This window comes from Myotis daubentonii, chromosome 11, assembly GCF_963259705.1.
Source record: "Myotis daubentonii chromosome 11, mMyoDau2.1, whole genome shotgun sequence".
NCBI classification, from domain to species: Eukaryota; Metazoa; Chordata; class Mammalia; order Chiroptera; family Vespertilionidae; genus Myotis; species Myotis daubentonii.
Genome location: NC_081850.1, coordinates 81749518 through 81766232, shown reverse-complemented (window position 1 = coordinate 81766232; position 16715 = coordinate 81749518). Strand labels below are relative to the sequence as shown.

Genomic DNA, 16715 nt, shown 5'->3' with positions numbered 1-16715 from the left:
TGTTTTGAGCTGTTGTGTGACTTCTTCACTCGTATTACGCGCTGGCCCCTTATCAGACACGTGGCGTGCAGTTCCTCTCTCCCATCCTGTAAGCTGCCCTTCGTCCTGCTGGCGGCTTCCTTTCTGGGCAGAAGCTTTTCGTTTGGTGAACTTGTCTGTTGCTATTTTTGTTACTTTTGCTTTCGGTGTCAGGTCTGAAGGAATCATTGCCAAGTCCGATGTCAAGGAGATTACCGCCTGCATTTTCTTCTAGGGCAGCGGTTCTCAACCTGTGGGTCCCCACCCCTTTGGCGGTCAAACGACCCTTTTCACAGGGGTCACCTCAGACCATCCTGCATCTCAGATATTCACATGACGATTCATCACAGTAGCAACATGACAGTGATGAAGTAGCCACGAACATAATTGTGTGGTTGGGGCACAACATGAGGAACTGTGTTTAAAGGGCCAGAAGGTTGAGAACCACTGTTCTAGGGGCTTTCTGCTCAAGCCTTTAATCCCTTATGTTAATTCTTGTGTGTGGGGTAAGATAGGGGTTCAGTTTCATTCTTCTGCGTGTGGCTGCCCAGTTTTCCCAACATCGTTTATGGAAGAGATTGTCCTTCCCCCATTGCATAATTTTGGCTCCTTTGTCATAAATTAATTGACCGTGTAGAAACCCATGGGTTTCTTTCTGGGTTCCCTGCTCTGTTCCAGCGATATGTTTTCCTGTCAATGCCATGCTGTTTTGATGACTGTAGCTCTGCAATATAGTTTGAAATCAGGGGGTGAAACACCTCCAGCTTTCTTCTTCTTTCTTAAGCTTGCTCTGGCTATTTGGGGTCGTTCGTGGTTTCATACACCTTTTGGGGTGGTTTGTTCTGATTTGTAGATGTTGACTCATCCTTGCATCTCTGGAATAAATCACACATGACTGTGACGTAGTGTCCTTTTCATGTATTGTTGAATTCGCTGATATTTTGCTGAGGATTTTGGCATCTATAGTCACCAGGGATATTGGTCTTTATGTTGTGTGTGTGTGTGTGTGTGTGTGTGTGTGTGTGTGGCATCCTTGTCTGGTTTTGGTATCAGGGTAAGGTTTTGGTATTTTTTTAAGAATAGTTTGAGAAGGATTGGTATTAATTTTTCTTTGAATGTTTGGTAGAATTCACCAGTGAAGCCATCTGGTCCTGGATTCTTGTTTTTTGGGAGGTTTTTAATTACTGATTCAACCCCATTGCTAGTAATTAGTCCGTCCAGCTTTCCTATTCCACCAGGATTCATTACACTTAACCGTTGCTGCCAGATTATTTCCCAAGACGACAGCCGCTCCCATGGCCTTCCCCCCGTCCACCAGCACAGGCACCGAGAGCCCTGAAGGTTTTCCCAGACCAACAGCGAAGCAGTCACACCTCCGTCCTCCTGCTCTTTTCCTCAGTCCCGAGCGGGGCTAAGACGCTCTATGCAGACGCTCTGGCGACTGCTTTCCTCTAGGACAGCGGTTCTCAACCTTCTGGCCCTTAAATACAGCTCCTCATGTTGTGACCCAACCACACAATCATTTTCGTGGCTACTTCATCACTGTCATGTTGCTACTGTGATGAATCGTCATGTAAATATCTGATAGGCAGGATGGTCTTAGGTGACCCCTGTGAGAGGGTCGTTCGACCGCCAGAGGGGTCGCGACCCACAGGTTGAGAACCGCTGCTCTAGGAGTTGTCTCTTCAGATCGCTGTTCGTTTTTTCCTGTTGGCTTGTCTTTTACCAAAACATAGAAACGTTCTCCCTGTTGAGGACCTGACCCTCTCTCCGTGCCGGGAACACTTCTTCCCCAACCACCTCGGCCGTGTTCGTGTCTCCGCGGGGCCGTGGGCAGCCGCCCTGTCACGGAGGCGGCTCTGGCCCCTGTACTGGCCGCCCCCCCCCCCCCCCCGGCTGCCTCTGCGTCAGCCATCACTTCACTGGTTTTGTGCTTTTCCCAGAATGCTTCCCCGTGTTTGTACTGTCTGTCCTTGGGCACCTCCCGGTTTGCCACCTTTCCCTCCACGAGGCCGCTCCTGGGTGGTTGTGGGTGTGGGGAGTGGAACCTGGTGAACCAGGTGTAAACCTGGAGCCTCCTAAGGGCGGGGCACACCCAGAACCCTACCCGCCTCGGCCGGGCCGACCCTCGGGACCGGGGGGGGGGGGGGGGACACACTCGCGGAAGTGACCCCCATCCGAGACTGCAGGGTTCCCAGCAGAGGCCGGGCGAGGGGCCAGGGCACATCGCAGAGCCTCGGGCTGCCCTGGGGGCGGCACTGAGGCCTCTGAGCCCCGGTGCGCGGGTAGGTGGGCCGCCGTCTGCTCAGGCCGCAGGGTTTCACCTACAAACGGAAGTGCCGGTAGCGTCGCCCAGATGCCAGGCCTGAGGGGCGGGGGTCCCTCAGGCCCCAGGAGCTGAGCGGGTGCGGAGGCCTCCCGAGTCACATGACCTTGTGGTGCGTGATATAGTAAGTTCAAGCATGTGGACCAGCATGTGGGATTGAATCTAAACCCCTAAAAGTTGACCCATTCAAGTTGGTGCCCAAACTTCTACGCCCCTGCCCAGCAGGGTGATGTGATGCAGGGCTGTCCCCGAGCAGGTCCGCCGCCCTCCGGTCCCCCTGTCCCGGCCGCACCACGCCGTCCACTGTGGGTAACCGGCTGGCACCGGCTGTTTGTCCCCGGGCCACTGGACCAGGAGCCACCGGGGTTGGCAGGCCTGGCCATGCCCAGTGACAGCTTGGTTGCTAGGGAACAGGTGGCAGTGGGCATATCTGGAAATGAGGAGGCTAAGGGAGGCCCGCCGGTCCTGTGGTCACTCCCTGGCCTCACTGCCCGGGTGGGGACAGAGGTGGCGAGGGGCAGGGCACCTCACTCCCCGTCCTGCCCCTTCTCAGACCCCAGGCTTCGCGGCTCAGGGCCTGCCCTCCACTCCCTGCAGCGGGTCCCCACCCCCATGGAGCGGCCCCTGGCTGGGGTGGTCTGGAAGCTCAGCAGCCTCAGGCCCAGCCGGCGGCCACCTCGGCGGACTCATCAGCAGGCTCAGCAGCTCCGACCGGGAGGTACCCCGCGGGCGGAGAGAGGACACGGGCAGAGCGGCGGAGGGTCAGCTTTAATGGTCACTCTACGGATATCGTACATGGTTAGAGCCCGGCCACTCCCGCCCCCGCTCAGCCTCGGGCACAGCCAGGTGCCCTCCCACCCGGGCTCTGCAAAGGGGGACCTGCCCCCAGCGCCAGCTGTATGTACAAGAGTGCCGCCAGGGCCAGGCCGGTGCCAGCCCGCCCGCCAGCGCTCGGCTCCTGGGCCTGGATGTGGGGTCCAGGCCCCCAGTGCGGTGGGCGGGTCTCACCCACGGGGACCCAGCCGTGGCTGGGCCCGCTCCGCCCGACCGGCCCGCACTGCCCGTCCTCCGGGAGGGGGGCGGAGGGCGGGCCCTGGAGACAGCACCCCCCACCGGGGACCCGCGGGGACGGGCGGGCAGAGGCGCGCCCGCGAGCCGACCAGGCGCCCGTGCTGGTGATGGGTTCGCGGCCGGCGGGCACCACGCGGCCGGGCGCCCCGCACCGGCTCCCGGGGCCGGAGGGAATTGCACTTGTTCTGCGGCCGCGGGCGCTCCGCGGGCTGAGACCTGAGCCAGGACCGGCGGCGCCCAGGACGCGGCGAGGGGCCGCCTGGCCTCACAGCACGTCCTCGAAGTCCAGCAGCTTCGAGTGCTGGCGGCTCTTCCACAGGCGGTACAGCCGGAAGTCGAAGTAGGTCTCGATCATCTGCTTCCCTGGGGGGAGGTGGGCGGGGCTCAGGCAGAGCGGGGGCGGGGCCGGCGCCGAGGGGCGGGGCTCCGGGTGGAGTCGGGGTCGTGATGGGGGCGGGGCCAGGGCTGAGGGCGGGCTGTGGCGGAAGGGGCGGGGGTCCGGGTGGGCTGGGGAGGAAGGGGCGGGGCTCCGGGTGGGCTGTGGCGGAAGGGGCGGGGCTCCGGGTGGGCTGGGGCAGGCCTGGGGGAAGGGGGCGCTGCCTCGGGACCCCATCCCAGGGCGGGGAAGCAGCCTGACCAACTCACCTTGGGCCGACAGCTCCAGTGGGGACTCAAAGATGACCCTGTAAGGGGTCATGAGGGTCCTGAGATTCTGGAACAGCTGGAAGGAGGGGCGGGGCCATGAGTCCAGGGCGGGGAGGAAGGGAGGGAGCTTAAGGGCAAGATGGGGGGGCAGGACCCCTCACAACCGGCTGGGCTGAGGCACAAGGGGTTCCTCGGAGGGTTTTTTAAAAAATATATTTGTATTGGTTTCAGAGAGGAAGGGAGAGGGAGAGAGAGACACATCAATGATGAGAGAGAATCATTGATCGGCTGCCTCCTGAACGCCCCTCCTGGGGATCGAGCCCACAACCCCCGCATGTGCCCTTGACCGGAATCGAACCCGGGACCCTTCAGTCCCCAGGCCGACGCTCTATCCACTGAGCCATACCGGCCAGGCTCTCTGGAGAGTTTAAGGAAAGAGGAGAGGGAGTCTGAGCAGACACAGGTGGGGAGGGGCATTCTGTCACCTCTGTTCATGGGCCTGGGACCCCCAGAAGCCTGGTGGGGCCTGGGGTCCCTGTACCTTCTCCCCGTTGGGGTTCCCCAGAATGTAGCAGCCCATGATGTGGATGACGTTTGGCTCTGGGTTCACTTTGCTCATCAAGCGGCTCAAGCGCTTCCAGAAGCTGGTGGGGGAAGGGTGCGTCACAGGCGGCCTCCAACCCAGGCCCTGGGTGCGGGGGGCGCAGGGCCCGGCCCCCCCCAGCCCCCGCCCACCCGCCCGCTCACTGGATCATGTCTTCCTCCTTCTCCACTTTGGCGAAGGTGGCCACCTTGTTCTTGAGCAGGTACAGGTGTCCCGGGCCGCCCTGTGAGAGACGGTGGTCAGCCTGGAGGGCTGCACATGCCCGGGGTCCATCCACTGCTCCCCCAGTCCACACACACGGGGTGCCAGGCCCCACCTGGCAGAATATGAGCATCTTCCAGATCTTGGCACCCTTGTGGTAGATGTTCAGCTTCTTCTCGATCTCCTCTGGGGAGGGAGGGGTGTGAGCGCTGCCCCCAGTGCTCCCCCACAGCCTGCGCACCCCGCCCCCGCCCCGGAAGACGGTGGGAATGGAGGGCACCTACCCAGGATGTCCTCGAAGGTCGCGTGCTCGTGGTCCTGGGACAGACACAAGCCACCCTGAATCAGTCCCTCTTGGGCAGCACCACCCCCCGCCCCGGCGCTGGGGGCTGGGGGCTGGGTGGGCACTCACATAGAGGATGGGGATGATGGAAGGGTCGTCCCTGCGGATGATGGTGGGGATGTACTCCGCTCTGGGCACCTTGGAGGAGATGAGCTGGGGACACAGGGAGCGGCTCAGGGGAGGCTCGGCCGCCTGGGAGCCCAGGGGCAGCAGGAGCCCCCGTGGTCAGCCCACCCGCAGCAGCAGCTACGATGAGACCCCCCAGGGGAGCCCCGTGAGACAGCCCCTCACCCCGCGGGCAGAGGCAGCGGCTGCCTCCCTCCCTGGCAGACAGCACGCTCCTGAGGAAAAGGATCCCCAGGCTGGCTGAGAGGCGCCGGGTCGGTCCTCACCATGACCTTGGGCGGCAGGAAGCCCTCGGCGTCGCAGGCCACAGCCTCCAGGCCCTTCTCGGCCTCCCAGTCCAGGTCCTCGAAGGCCTCGCCCAAGGTGCAGTGCGAGCTCTGCAGGTCGCCACCTGAGGGGCAGGTGGGTCACCGGGCTGCGGGCGGCCGCCGCCCACCTGCTCGCGGTTCCCAGCAGCGGTGGTGGACAGAGCTGGCAGGCCACGCCCTGGAGGGTCCTCCAGGCCAGCGAGGGAACAGGGGGTGAGGGAGAGAAGCCGCGGGCACCACCAGCAGCAGCTGCCGGGCCGGAAGCCGGTGGACCCCGCGGCCAGGCTGTGGGAGCCAGGATGCCAGTGCCATTCCGGCCAGCGTGCCAGGGGCCCTGGACTGGTGAGGAGCTGCCTGGCAGCCACGTGCCCCTCCGGCCGGCGGCCCAGCACCCCACAGCTGCTAGTTATCGGCCCGCGAGGAAAGCGGTGCCGGCGCCCTGTTCACCCAAACGGGCAACCTGAGGCTCAGAGCAGAAGCGCAGAAGCTTAGCTGCCCCAGAGGGACCCGCCCTGCGGAGCGCGGGGTTGGGGGCCTGGGGCGCCGCTGGGAGAGGGACTTGCCCTGCGGGGCGCGGGGCCGGGCCTGGGGCGCCCCTGGAGAGGTGGGCCGGCCTGCGCAGGGCACCTACTGTCTCGAGAGTCGTGGGAAGTGTCGGCTTTCATGGGGGTGGGGTCGCTCCAGGACCGGCTGAAGCTCCGCTCGCGCCGCTCCGCGAACGCTGCAGGGAGAGCAAACCCGCATGAGCGGGGCGGGCGGGGCGGCGGGGACGGTGACGGGATGGACTCTGGGGTAGGGTTTGCGGCTGCAGGAGGCAGAGTCGGGAAGTTCCAGGCTGGGGAACTGGAGAACGCGGCGGCGGGGCGGGAGGGGGTGACGGTGGATGGGGGCGGTGGGCGGAGTCTGGGGTTCTGGGCGGGGCTTGGGGAGTCGTATCTTGCGCAGAGGCTGGGCCTTAGGGGTCTTCCCGCAGCGAGCAGCATTCCAAGCCCAGCCAAGAGCAGGCGCCCCGTCCCGCGCCCCCGCCCCCACCCCCTCCCCCTTACTCTGGGCCTTCACCCTCCGGCTGCCGACCATGCGCAGGTGCTTTCGGAAGTTCCTGGGGGAAGAGGGGCACGGGGGCTGCTGAGGGCTGCGAGGGTGAGCGGCGGCCCTGCCCCTCCGGCCCTGCCCCTCCCGCTCCCTGCCCACCGCCCCTGCCCTCGCCCCCGTGAGAGATGCCCTCCCAGCCCGGACCCTCCTGCTGGCTCAGTGCCCACCAGAGGCAAAGCCCACCCAGTCCCCCTCCTGAGGCCCTTCCAGACCTCCCCTAGCTGCCTGGACAAAGGCACCACACCAGGCCCTCCCCGGCCCCTCCATCCCCTGGTGCAGGGCACGCAGTGCCCACCTCCATGGCACGCCCTCCCACCCCGCACGGCCCAGGCCGGCCTCCCTCCCCCGGGCCAAGGGCTCCTGCGCTCAGTGGCAGGGCCACGTCTGCACCACCCACAGGGGGTTTGGGCCTGGGGACCACGCCCCTCCCCCCGCTCAGAGGCAGGTCTCCGTTGCCTCCTGACAAGGCCGACTTCCGAAACGGACAGGCGGCCTCCTGGCCACATCTGAGGTGAGGGCCGGGAGGGTCAAGCCTTGCCACTGACCCCACAGCTCTGGCTTCATGGTGCCCCCAAACGAAAGCCTGGGGCCCAGGCCACGTGCCCTCTCCTGCCTGCTGCGTCCCCAGAGCAGGGCCAGGCCAGTGGTCGCCACCGCCCTTCCCCCATCCGGTCTGCGGGGGCCTCGGGGGGGCCCAGGCCAGACCAGCACCGACAAGAGACGGACCCTGGTGGCGAGTGGCTGGCAGGCCCTACCTCTGGATTACGGACGCGGAATCACTCTCCCGTTTCCGGCGCTTCCTCTCCGCGTAGCCCCTGAACACCCTGGGAAACCGGGGAGTCAGCACTGCCCTTGGCCACGGGCAGAGGGACAGACATGGGGACAGAGGCGAGAGCACAGGGGCCGTGGGCCATCCAGGGCACTGGGCCTGGCAGAGGGTCCCGCCTGCCTCGCCCTGGCCTGCCGCCTCGGAGCTCTGGGGACATGGCACTCCTCACAGTCGAGGCCCAGTGGCTGGCCTGCCCGAACCTCTTTGCGGGGGGTGGGGGGGGGCGTGCTCCCAGGGACAACTGTCTGCCCCAGGCTGCAGGTCCACAGGGTACTTACGAGATGCTGGAGGCACGGCCGAGGGGCAGCGGGAGAGAGAAGACACAGTGAGCCTTGACCCCTCACCCCCCATGAGCGCCCTGCGGTCATCCCTCCCCAGGCCACGCCACCCAGCGCGGTGCTGCACGCTGTGGGCCGCGCCGCTAGGCGCTGTGGCCTGCCAGCCCTGGGCCCCGAGGGTGTGGTGGCCCCACTTCCCGGCCCAGGGCAGGGAGCCTGTGTGGAGCACAGGACAGCCAGGGGCCCCTGGGAAGAGCCGGGACAGAGGACGGAGAGCCCAGCGGTGTCGCAGGCGCAGAAGGGCAGACCCCGGAGCCCTAAGCTGTCCCTCGGGGGCACACGGACCACCAGCAGGCCGCTGTCTGGGGCGGTGAGGCAGAGCCTTGTGGGAAGAGCTGGGTGACACGGGCCCAGAAGAGCCGCCCCCCCTGGTGACTGTCCCAGCCGTGGACGGACAGGACAGACGGACAGACAGGAGGAGCCATGAAGAGCGGGGGAGGCCTGGGGGCGGGGGAGGGTGAGAAGAGCAGCTGGCCCGCCTGCCTTCAGAGTGAGACACAGGCCCGGGGCCCGGAGGAGGGGCCGCAGTGGCTCCCAGGCCCGGGGCACGGGGCACGTGGCGGGGACGCGACTCACGCTTGCATAGTTGTGGTTGCGGTCTGGAAGCTGAAGAGGTTTTCCTTGGGGAACCAGGTGCGGATGGGGGTGTGGGCGTCGTCTGGAAGAGACAGAGGAGTGGTGACCAGGGGCGGGCGGCCTGCAGGGGAGTGGGGGGGGCCGCAGGGGAGCGGGGGGCCTGCAGGGGGACGGGCGCTTCGGCCGCAGCCGGTGAGGCGGGCGCAGGCTCGGCCACGTGCACCCACCCCGCGCGGCCTCGTGACATCTGCCTGTCCTTGCGCAGCTCTCCCTTTGGCTGCCACAGTGGGGAGCGTTCCCGTGAAAGCACAGCCTGTCCCCAGGGGGCCCTGGGCAAGGGCTCGTCTCCGTCAGGAGGAGAGGCAGGTCAGGTCCGGGACTCGGGACGTGCCTTCGCAGCAGCCACGACGCCCTGGTGTGAGCTGGCCAGACCTCCCCCCGCCTTCCCGGACGGAGGGCACGTGTCCACCCTGAGCCTCCAGACGAGGTGGGGGAGGCTGAAGCAGCTCTGCCCGCTCACCCTGACCCTCGCCCAACCCCCAGCCTGTGTCCCTCAGGAGCTGGCGTTGTGGAGGGAACCTGCCCACGGCCAGGCCAGTGCCCGAGGCCCAGGCGGTGTCCACGGGGGACGTGGCGGCTCAGCTGGTGAGAGCTCTGCTCCTCAGGAGGCGGCCTCAGGGCCAGGAGGCAGGGCTGCTTGAGGCCCAGGGAGGTCTGTTCAAGACACAGCGGCCTCGGGGGGTCCCCACCACCCACACAGCCCACCAACCTGGGGAGAGGCCCACGGGCTGGCCAGGCCCCAGACAGCTATGTGTGTCCTGAAGAAAGTGGGAGCCCTGCTTGGGGCCTGGCAGAGGCAGCACAACCTTCCACCTAAGCCCATGTTTTCTGCCTCCTCAGCCCTCAAGATCCTCCAATGCCCCTCCTCCGGGAAGCACTCTTTGATTGACTTGGCGCTGGCAGGGTCACGGCCAACCATGGGCCATGGGCATGGGGCATAGCCGCAGGACTACCTGTGGGCTGTGACCTGCCTGTGACCTGGCACCCCCCACCCTGGCACCAGCACTTTACCCAAGCTCGCCCGCAGCCGCGCCCGCGCCAAGCCCCTCACCAGACACGCGGTCAACACTGTACATCCTCTCCAGCTTCTTGCGGCGGCTGGAGGCCTGGGGCAGGGGGCGCTGGTCCGGCCCAAAGGCCCGAGGGGAGGAGCCCGGAGCCAGCTGGGCGCACCCGGGACACTCCTGGGAGCCCTGGCGGCTGCCCGCCCAGCTCTGGCAGGGTGTGCTGACATCCTCGTGGCTGCCGCGCAGGGACTGGCTGTGGTGGTGGGGGTGCTCCCGGTGCCGCCGCCCCTTCACCACTGCCAGCTCGATGACCTCAGCCTCGGGGCCGGGCAGCAGGGCGGGCTCCCCGGAGATGGTGTACACGCGGGGCTGGGGGCCCTCTCCCGCCGGCTTCCCGGCGACCACCTCCTCAGAGAGGCTGCCCTCGTAGCGGCCGTTGGAGACCAGCGAGAGGCGGCGCTTGTTCTGGGGCGCGGGCTGCATCTCGGGGGACCCTTCGTGGCCAGAGTAGGCGTCAGCCAGCAGGTGATCTGGGGGAGCGGCGCCAGGTGAGCCCCGGCCCGAGGCCTCCCCACCCCGTCTGCTGGTGCTCAGAGGCAGGAAACACCGTGGGTGCGTGGCCGGGACGTGGGCCTGGGGCTGCCCGGCCCCCGACCCACCCAGTCCCTGCCGTCCTAGCAGGGGGCTCCGAGGGCTCCTCCCAGCGGCTCCCACCTCCGTCCAGCTGGGCCCCAAGCCCCTTGTGTGTGTGGGCGACAGGATGTACTACCTGCTGGGTGATGGGGAGGACAGGATAAGAGTCCCCCTCCTAGCCTGGCACCGCTCACATGTGCCCAGTGCCAACTCCTCCCCTCCCCCGGCCAGCTGGCCCCCAGAGACAGCGGTGCCAACCCCGGGGGTGCCAGGAGGCCTGTTGCCATGCCAACGGCCCAGGCTGGGTGGGTGCCATGGTGATGAGCTCTTCCTGGGGCCCTGGGCAGGGGCATGAGGGAGCCAGCCCAGCGGGGCAGCTGCTGCCACTCAGCTCACCCCACTCCCCAGCCCCCAGGGCCAGCGGGCCCCAGGGTGCAGGGCTGTGCGGACCCCACCCTGGCACCGCCTCCCGCGCCCCTACCTGCTCCGTTCCGGTTCTCAGGGTGACTCTGCGACAGGTACTCGCCGAAAGCCCGGGCGGCTCTGGGGGTGGACAGCGGGGCGCCGTCAGGGCACATGGCCTCTCCCGCGGCAGGAGCGTGGGGTCCCCGCCCCGACCCGGCCTCGGTCACCCAGGCGGGCACTCCTCCCCCCCAGGGAGCCCGGCTGGCAGGTCGCAGCTCCAGGACCCGTGGGCCCAGGGCAGCGTGGCCGGACCTGCAGACCGGGCTGGTCAGCCTTCCGCCGGGTCCTGCCGCCCGCGCGTGGTGGGCGGTCCGGGAGGGCGCACGGGGGCGGCGGGGGCGGGAGCCGGCAGGGGCCGCGGGCGCACTCACCGCACTTTGGCCGCCACGGAGGACATGGCCTCGCTCCGCAGCGCCCTCCTCCGGGAGGCGGCGGCGCCCATGGTCGAGGCGCCGGCGCATCCCCGGGCTCAGAGTGCGCCCCGCGCCCGCCGCCGCCACCGGGGGAGCCGCGCCGCACGGGGGCTCGGGCTCGGGACCCGCATGGCCTCGCCGGGGCCCTCCGCGCGTCCCGCACCGGGAGCCGGAGCCGGGAGCCGCGGCCAGGACCGGGGGCGATGCTCCGCCCACCGTGACGTCAGGGACGGGGCGGGGCCCGGCGGTCGTGCACCGTGGCCGTCCACCTGACGTCAGGACCTGGGTGGCAGCTCCGGCACTAGCGCGGTCACGGTCGGTCCGCACCACGGCAGGCCCCTGTCTGCAAGGCCCTAGGCGCTGGGGTCAGGGCCCCCCACCCCCCACCCCGACCCCTGCAGGCCCGGGCCCGCGGCAGTTCTCCCCGGCGCTGCTCGCTGACCCGGAAAAGAAGTGCCGGCCTCCCCCTCTCCGGAGCGTCCGCGTGCCCCTGTGGGAACGATGCCCGAGGCCCCCCGAGGCTCCTCCTTGCTCTGGGGACCCCAGGTCCTGGGCACCCACCCGGCTTGGCCTGGATTGTGGCCCAGGAGTTTCAAGTCCCAGCAGAGGGGGTCTGGTCCAGGGCCCCACAAGGCGACCCCTGGGGAGGGCAGGCGATGTCCGCCCGCAGCCCCACTGCGGCCCACAGCGGCCAGCAACGGGGCAGCTGCTCCCTGGACCGGGCGTAAGGACGACACACCCACACGATCAGATCTCCTTTATTCCCACCTAAGCAGAAGCATCAGGGCTCAGAGGCTCCAACACCTCTGGCGGGGGGGTGCAGGGGCTTGCACCCAGAGGGCTGCGGTGTGTGCAGGAGGCACCAGGACCAAGCGCCCCCAGGAGCGGCCAGTGTAGAGGCCTGACACCCAGCACAGCCCGGGCCCAGCCAGGTCTCCTGCCCCGGGAGCCGTGGGCTCCAGGACAGGCCACGGAGGCAGGCGCTGGCTTCAGGGAGCGTCGGAGGGAGGCCTCTGCCCGTCCTGGCCAGAGAACCAGGGGGGCGCGGCATCCACGGATGGTTTGGGGGGAGCCACGCTGGGGTGCTGGTGATGCAGCGAGGGCTCCTCCTCCTGGAAGCAGACCGCAGTCACAGTCGGGGTGGGGACAGGGGAGGGCTCACCCTGAGGGCGCCCCTGCCCTTGGGCCTCAGAGCAGGTGTGGGCGAGGGGCCAGGCGGGCCCAGACAGCTCACCGAGTCGGAGCCCCCGTCGGCCGGGGAGCTCTGGAAGTCCGCGTAGGCCTCCTGGGGGCCATCGGGCAAGCCGTCCTCGCACTCGGTGAGGTAGTCAGACTCGTCTGGGCAGAGGGGTGGGCCATGTTGGTTCCCTCCGAGGGCACAGGCCCCGCCCACAGCCAGCCAGGTCCAGGGCCCCTGGTCCGTGTCAAGGTGTGGAAGGGATGCGGCTCCCAGCACCCTGGCCGTGTGGGTGCCTTTCCTGGGTGTCCACTCACCGTCCACGACGGCCACCTTGGTGGGCTCGATGCGCGACACGATCTCGGCGAGGTCCGTGAAGGAGGCGTTGGGGCAGGTGAGGACCTGCGGGGCGAGGAGGAGGACACCCCTAGGCCAGGCCCTGCTCCCCGTGTCCCCGCACAGCCGCCTGCCCAGCCAGGCCCAAGGCCCGCCCCGTGCCCTGTCACCCCCGGGACCCTGGCTGGCTGAGGACCCCCAGCCTGGAGTGGGGGCAGAGACGTGAAAGATGGGCAGAGTCCTGCGCAGACCCCTATCCTCTTGGAAGGGGTGGAAAGGGAGGGGGCAGGGGACAGAGAGACTGGGAGACAGCTCCTAGGCCTGCTGCCTTCGACTATGCTGGCCCACAGGGGCGCCACAGCACGAGCAGCTGAGGGGTGCTCTGGGGTGCTGCTGGCTACAGGGCACCTATCGCAGGTGCATGGGGGGGAGCAGGTCGCAGAAGAGGGAAGGCAGAGGGTGTCCGTGGGCACTCACGTCGAAGGCCTTCATCTTGCTCGTGCCCTGCCGGTCCTGCAGCATCTTCTCCAGCACCCCACTGCGCCTCCAGATGTCAAACACCGTCCGGCCGTGCTGGTACCCCACCTCCTGCAACAGGGGGCCCTGGGCCTGAATGTGGGGCCCACCTCCTGCAACAGGGGGCCCTGGGCCTGAATGTGGGGCCCACCTCCTGCAACAGGGGGCCCTGGGCCTGAATGTGGGGCCCACCTCCTGCAACAGGGGGTGCTGGGCCTGGGTGTGGGGCCCACCTCCTGCAACAGGGGGCCCTGGGCCTGGGTGTGGGGCCCACCTCCTGCAACAGGGGGCCCTGGGCCTGGGTGTGGGGCCCACCTCCTGCAACAGGGGGCCCTGGGCCTGAATGTGGGGCCCACCTCCTGCAACAGGGGGCCCTGGGCCTGAATGTGGGGCCCACCTCCTGCAACAGGGGGCCCTGGGCCTGAATGTGGGGCCCACCTCCTGCAACAGGGGGCGCTGGGCCTGGGTGTGGGGCCCACCTCCTGCAACAGGGGGCCCTGGGCCTGAATGTGGGGCCCACCTCCTGCAACAGGGGGCCCTGGGCCTGAATGTGGGGCCCATCTCCTGCTCACAGGGGGCCCTGGGCCTGAATGTGGGGCCCATCTCCTGCTCACAGGGGGCGCTGGGCCTGGGTGTGGGGCCCATCTCCTGCTCTCAGTAGGGCACGGGGCTGGGAAAGAAGTAGCCAGAGCCTGGCCAGTGTGGCTCACTGGTTGAGCGTTGACGTATGAACCAGGTCAGGGCACATGCCGGGTTGTGGGCATGACCCCAGGAGGGGGTGCGCAGGAGGCAGCCAGTCAATGATTCTCTCTCATCACTGATGTTTCTCTCCCTCTCCCTTTCTCTCTCATCATGGATGTTTCTCTCTCTCTTCCTCTCCCTTCCTCTCTGAAATCAATAAAAACATTTTTTTTATAGAAAAGGCAGCCAGACGTGAGCCCCGCTGGCCTGGCCCCACCGCCCCCGCCCCCGCCCCCGCCCCCGCACTCACGCAGATCTCGGCGAACTTGCCAAAGTCCAGGGTGCCGTAGCTGTCGATGGGCGGGCGCAGGTACTCGCAGTAGTCGCTGTTCCGCACCTCCTCCAGCTGCCGCACGCAGCACACGTAGGCCAGGCGCGTCTGGATCTCTGCCATGTTCAGCACCTACCGCCACCAAGGCCTCGGCTCTCGTGCCCTGGGTCCCGCCTGCCTCCCCGGCCCAGGGGCAATAGCTCGGCCAGGCCCACCCTCTCCCAGCGCTGGCCGCCTGCCCGGGGGGCAGGGGTGGGAGGGCCGGGGACCCAGAGGCGCAGGGGGGCGGCGGGGCCGGCCTGCCCCGCCTAGGGCTGTGCCCACCTTGACTTTGGTGGCCAAGGGGTTCCAGCGCTTCCACAGCAGCCACCACCCCGACAGCGCGTCACCGTAGTTGGTGAGGTCCGTCTCGTCCCGGCTGCCCACGTCGATGGCGATCACCACCTTCGCCCCCATCGACCTGGCCACGTCCGCTGGGGACAAGGAGACCCTGGTCACCCGGGACAGGTGCCCGGAGCCCAGTCGGGGCAGAGCCTGCCCCACCAGCCCCGAGGCCCGCGGAGCGCACTGAAGTGTCCAACAGGTGACAGGTGTGCCCGAGGGAGGGGCTCCCCCAGCACACGCGGCACCTGTGGGCTGTTAGTTCCCGCTGTGGCACAGACGGGAGGTAACTGCTCCCCGCCTCTCCCTGGCCCTTGTTCTGGGAGCTGCTGAGCTGACAAACGGAGCCATATGCTGGGCTCGCGGTGCCCGGGCGCGGGCGTGTGTGTGTGTGTGTGTGTGTGTGTGTGCGCGCGCGCGCGCGCGCGCGTGTTCCCTGCTCCGAGCCAGCCTGTGACGCTCTTGGCACCGGCTGGAGGAAGCGTGCGGAGCCGGCGGAGGGAGGCGCTGGGGAGGGGCGCACCTGGGAGGTTGTTGATGTAGCCGCCGTCCATCAGCAGGTGTCCGTCCTTGGGGTCGCAGAGGGGGGGCATGTAGCCGGACAGGGACATGCTGGCACGCACGTACCTCCACAGGGAGCCTGGGGGGCCAGAGGGCGGAGGTCCCAGCCATGCCCGGGCAGGAAGGAGCCTCTCCCGACCCGGGCTCCTGCCGGCACCCCGGCCGCGCTGGCCTCCGGGGGGCACCGCGCAGGCCTGGACATGCCTCCTGGACATCCCCTCCCCGAGGCCCAGAGCCGGGCGCGCTCCGGGTGTCCTGCCTTCCGAGTGCCGGCCCCACACGGGTGTGCCGAGGCCTCAGCCAGCCCTCCCCCACCCCGAGACGGTCAAGCAGCTCCAGACATGCCGCCCACAGGCCACCCACTCTGGGCTCCTGGTCATTTCCCCACCACCCCGTCGTCCGTGTGCGGAAGGTCCTCTCTGTGGGAGCCCCTCGGGGAGCAGGCGCTAACCGTCTGTGTGGACCCGCATGGCAGAGGCTGAGATGTCCGTGGTGATGGTGAAGTAGGGGATCCACAGGTCCTGCAGGGAGGGCGGGGCTTAGAGGGCGTCCTCGCCAGCCGCCACCCAAGGGGTGTGTGAGGGGTGGGGAGGGGTACGGGAGGGGTGGGGAGGAGTGAGGAAGGATGGGGAGGGGTACGGGAGGGGTGGGGTGAGCAGGGGTGGAGAGGGGTGGGGAGGAGTGAGGAAGGGTGGGGAGGGGTGAGCAGGGGTGCAGGAGGGATGGGGAGGGGTGGGGAGGAGTGAGGGTGCAGCACCTCGATCTGCCGGTCCTTGAAGACGCTGCAGATGCTGCTGTTGAAGCCAGCCCCCGAGAACATGGAGGTGATGGGGTAGGTCAGGTCCAGCATCGTCTTCATCATGGACGTCATGTCCTGGGGGGGCAGTAGGCTGGTGAGGACTCATCCCCGGGCAGCAGGCGGCCCTCAGGCCCAGCAGGGCTGCATCGGAGGAGGGAGCAGGGACCTGGCTGGGCCCCCAGACAGAGCAGAGTGTCGGAGGCACCTGGGGGTGGGTCTCGGGGGGATGAACGCTGTGGCCTGAGCAGCTCTCCGGGAGGTGCTGCGGGGACACTGCTGATCCCCCGGGTGTCTCTCCCGCAAACTGATCAATGCACTGCCCCCCCACCCCCCATCAAAACCTCACACCAAGCCAGCACCCCCGCCCGCTCCGCCCAGGCCAGGGCCCCAGCCGACAGGCTCAGCCCAGGTCCCAGCCCCTCAGAGGAGCTGACCTGCAGCTGCTGACCCCGCCTGTCCCACAGAACCCCCAATGCGGCTCTGGCCTGGGGCTCCCCGTGGCCCCGCCCCGTTTCCAGCGGAACTGTGGGTCCAGCGAACCTCCGTGTGGTCCCCGGTCACCTGGGTGGACTGACACCGGAAACCAACACAGCCAGCCCCCACATGGTGTGGCCGCACCCGTGCTCCCCGCTGCCCCACGGGTGGTCATGGGACAAGCCGGCTCCAGGGAGCGGCCCTACCTCAGTCCACTGCTTGGCCCGGATGCGAATCTGGCTGTAGCTCCTCTCCTCGGCGTACAGGGCGCCCATGAAGGCCCCGATGGACGTCCCCCCGACCATGTCCACGGGGATGCCGCACTCCGCCAGCGCTCGGATGATGCCAACCTGGGCACAGCCTCTGCCCACCGGGAGCAGGGACAGGGGTAAGTGCCACCGCCA

At 67.8% G+C, this 16715-nt stretch overlaps 2 protein-coding genes across 13 annotated transcripts in view; both read right to left on the bottom strand.

Annotated features, from left to right (window-relative positions):
- Positions 1 to 3093: 3093 nt before the first annotated feature.
- On the bottom strand, positions 3094 to 11280 carry NSMF (NMDA receptor synaptonuclear signaling and neuronal migration factor). Of its 8 annotated transcripts, none has more exons than XM_059658570.1 (15): positions 11014 to 11279; positions 10659 to 10720; positions 9589 to 10074; positions 8478 to 8559; positions 7490 to 7549; positions 6689 to 6741; positions 6274 to 6363; positions 5601 to 5725; positions 5278 to 5361; positions 5150 to 5183; positions 4981 to 5051; positions 4808 to 4887; positions 4602 to 4704; positions 4061 to 4136; positions 3094 to 3770 (listed from the first exon to the last, which is right to left on the bottom strand). In XM_059658570.1, exons 1-15 carry the CDS (start codon positions 11082 to 11084, stop codon positions 3349 to 3351), a joined length of 1899 nt encoding a protein of 632 aa, XP_059514553.1. In that variant the 5' UTR covers positions 11085 to 11279; the 3' UTR covers positions 3094 to 3348. The 8 variants fall into 8 exon arrangements, with proteins under 8 accessions (XP_059514553.1, XP_059514552.1, XP_059514555.1 ...); XM_059658569.1 differs by having other exon boundaries at positions 7490 to 7558; positions 11014 to 11278; XM_059658574.1 differs by having other exon boundaries at positions 3538 to 3778; positions 7490 to 7558; positions 11014 to 11276.
- A 517-nt stretch (positions 11281 to 11797) lies between these two features.
- PNPLA7 (patatin like phospholipase domain containing 7) overlaps positions 11798 to 16715 on the bottom strand; it is a 30904-nt gene continuing 25986 nt past the window's right edge. For all 5 annotated transcript variants that reach the window (XM_059658564.1, XM_059658568.1, XM_059658567.1 and 2 more), the window contains exons 27-36: positions 16518 to 16674; positions 15796 to 15912; positions 15490 to 15559; positions 15001 to 15117; positions 14421 to 14569; positions 14076 to 14228; positions 13046 to 13156; positions 12550 to 12634; positions 12290 to 12393; positions 11798 to 12167 (exon numbers count right to left, since the gene is read on the bottom strand). In XM_059658564.1, the coding sequence (XP_059514547.1) occupies positions 12045 to 12167; positions 12290 to 12393; positions 12550 to 12634; positions 13046 to 13156; positions 14076 to 14228; positions 14421 to 14569; positions 15001 to 15117; positions 15490 to 15559; positions 15796 to 15912; positions 16518 to 16674 (1186 nt within the window). In that variant the 3' untranslated portion in view covers positions 11798 to 12044. The remainder of the gene's footprint in view (positions 12168 to 12289; positions 12394 to 12549; positions 12635 to 13045; positions 13157 to 14075; positions 14229 to 14420; positions 14570 to 15000; positions 15118 to 15489; positions 15560 to 15795; positions 15913 to 16517; positions 16675 to 16715) is intronic.

What these genes read in the sequence shown, in the direction of transcription:
- NSMF (XM_059658569.1), bottom strand. Translation starts at nt 11,084, where the DNA reads ATGGGCGCCGCCGCCTCCCGGAGGAGGGCGCTGCGGAGCGAGGCCATG. An exon ending in TCCGCGTCCGTAATCCAGAG is followed by an intron (nt 6,742 to 7,489) that starts GTAGGGCCTGCC and finishes CTCTTCCCCCAG; the next exon opens with GAACTTCCGAAAGCACCTGC. An exon ending in AAGGAGGAAGACATGATCCA is followed by an intron (nt 4,705 to 4,807) that starts GTGAGCGGGCGG and finishes TTCCCCCACCAG; the next exon opens with CTTCTGGAAGCGCTTGAGCC.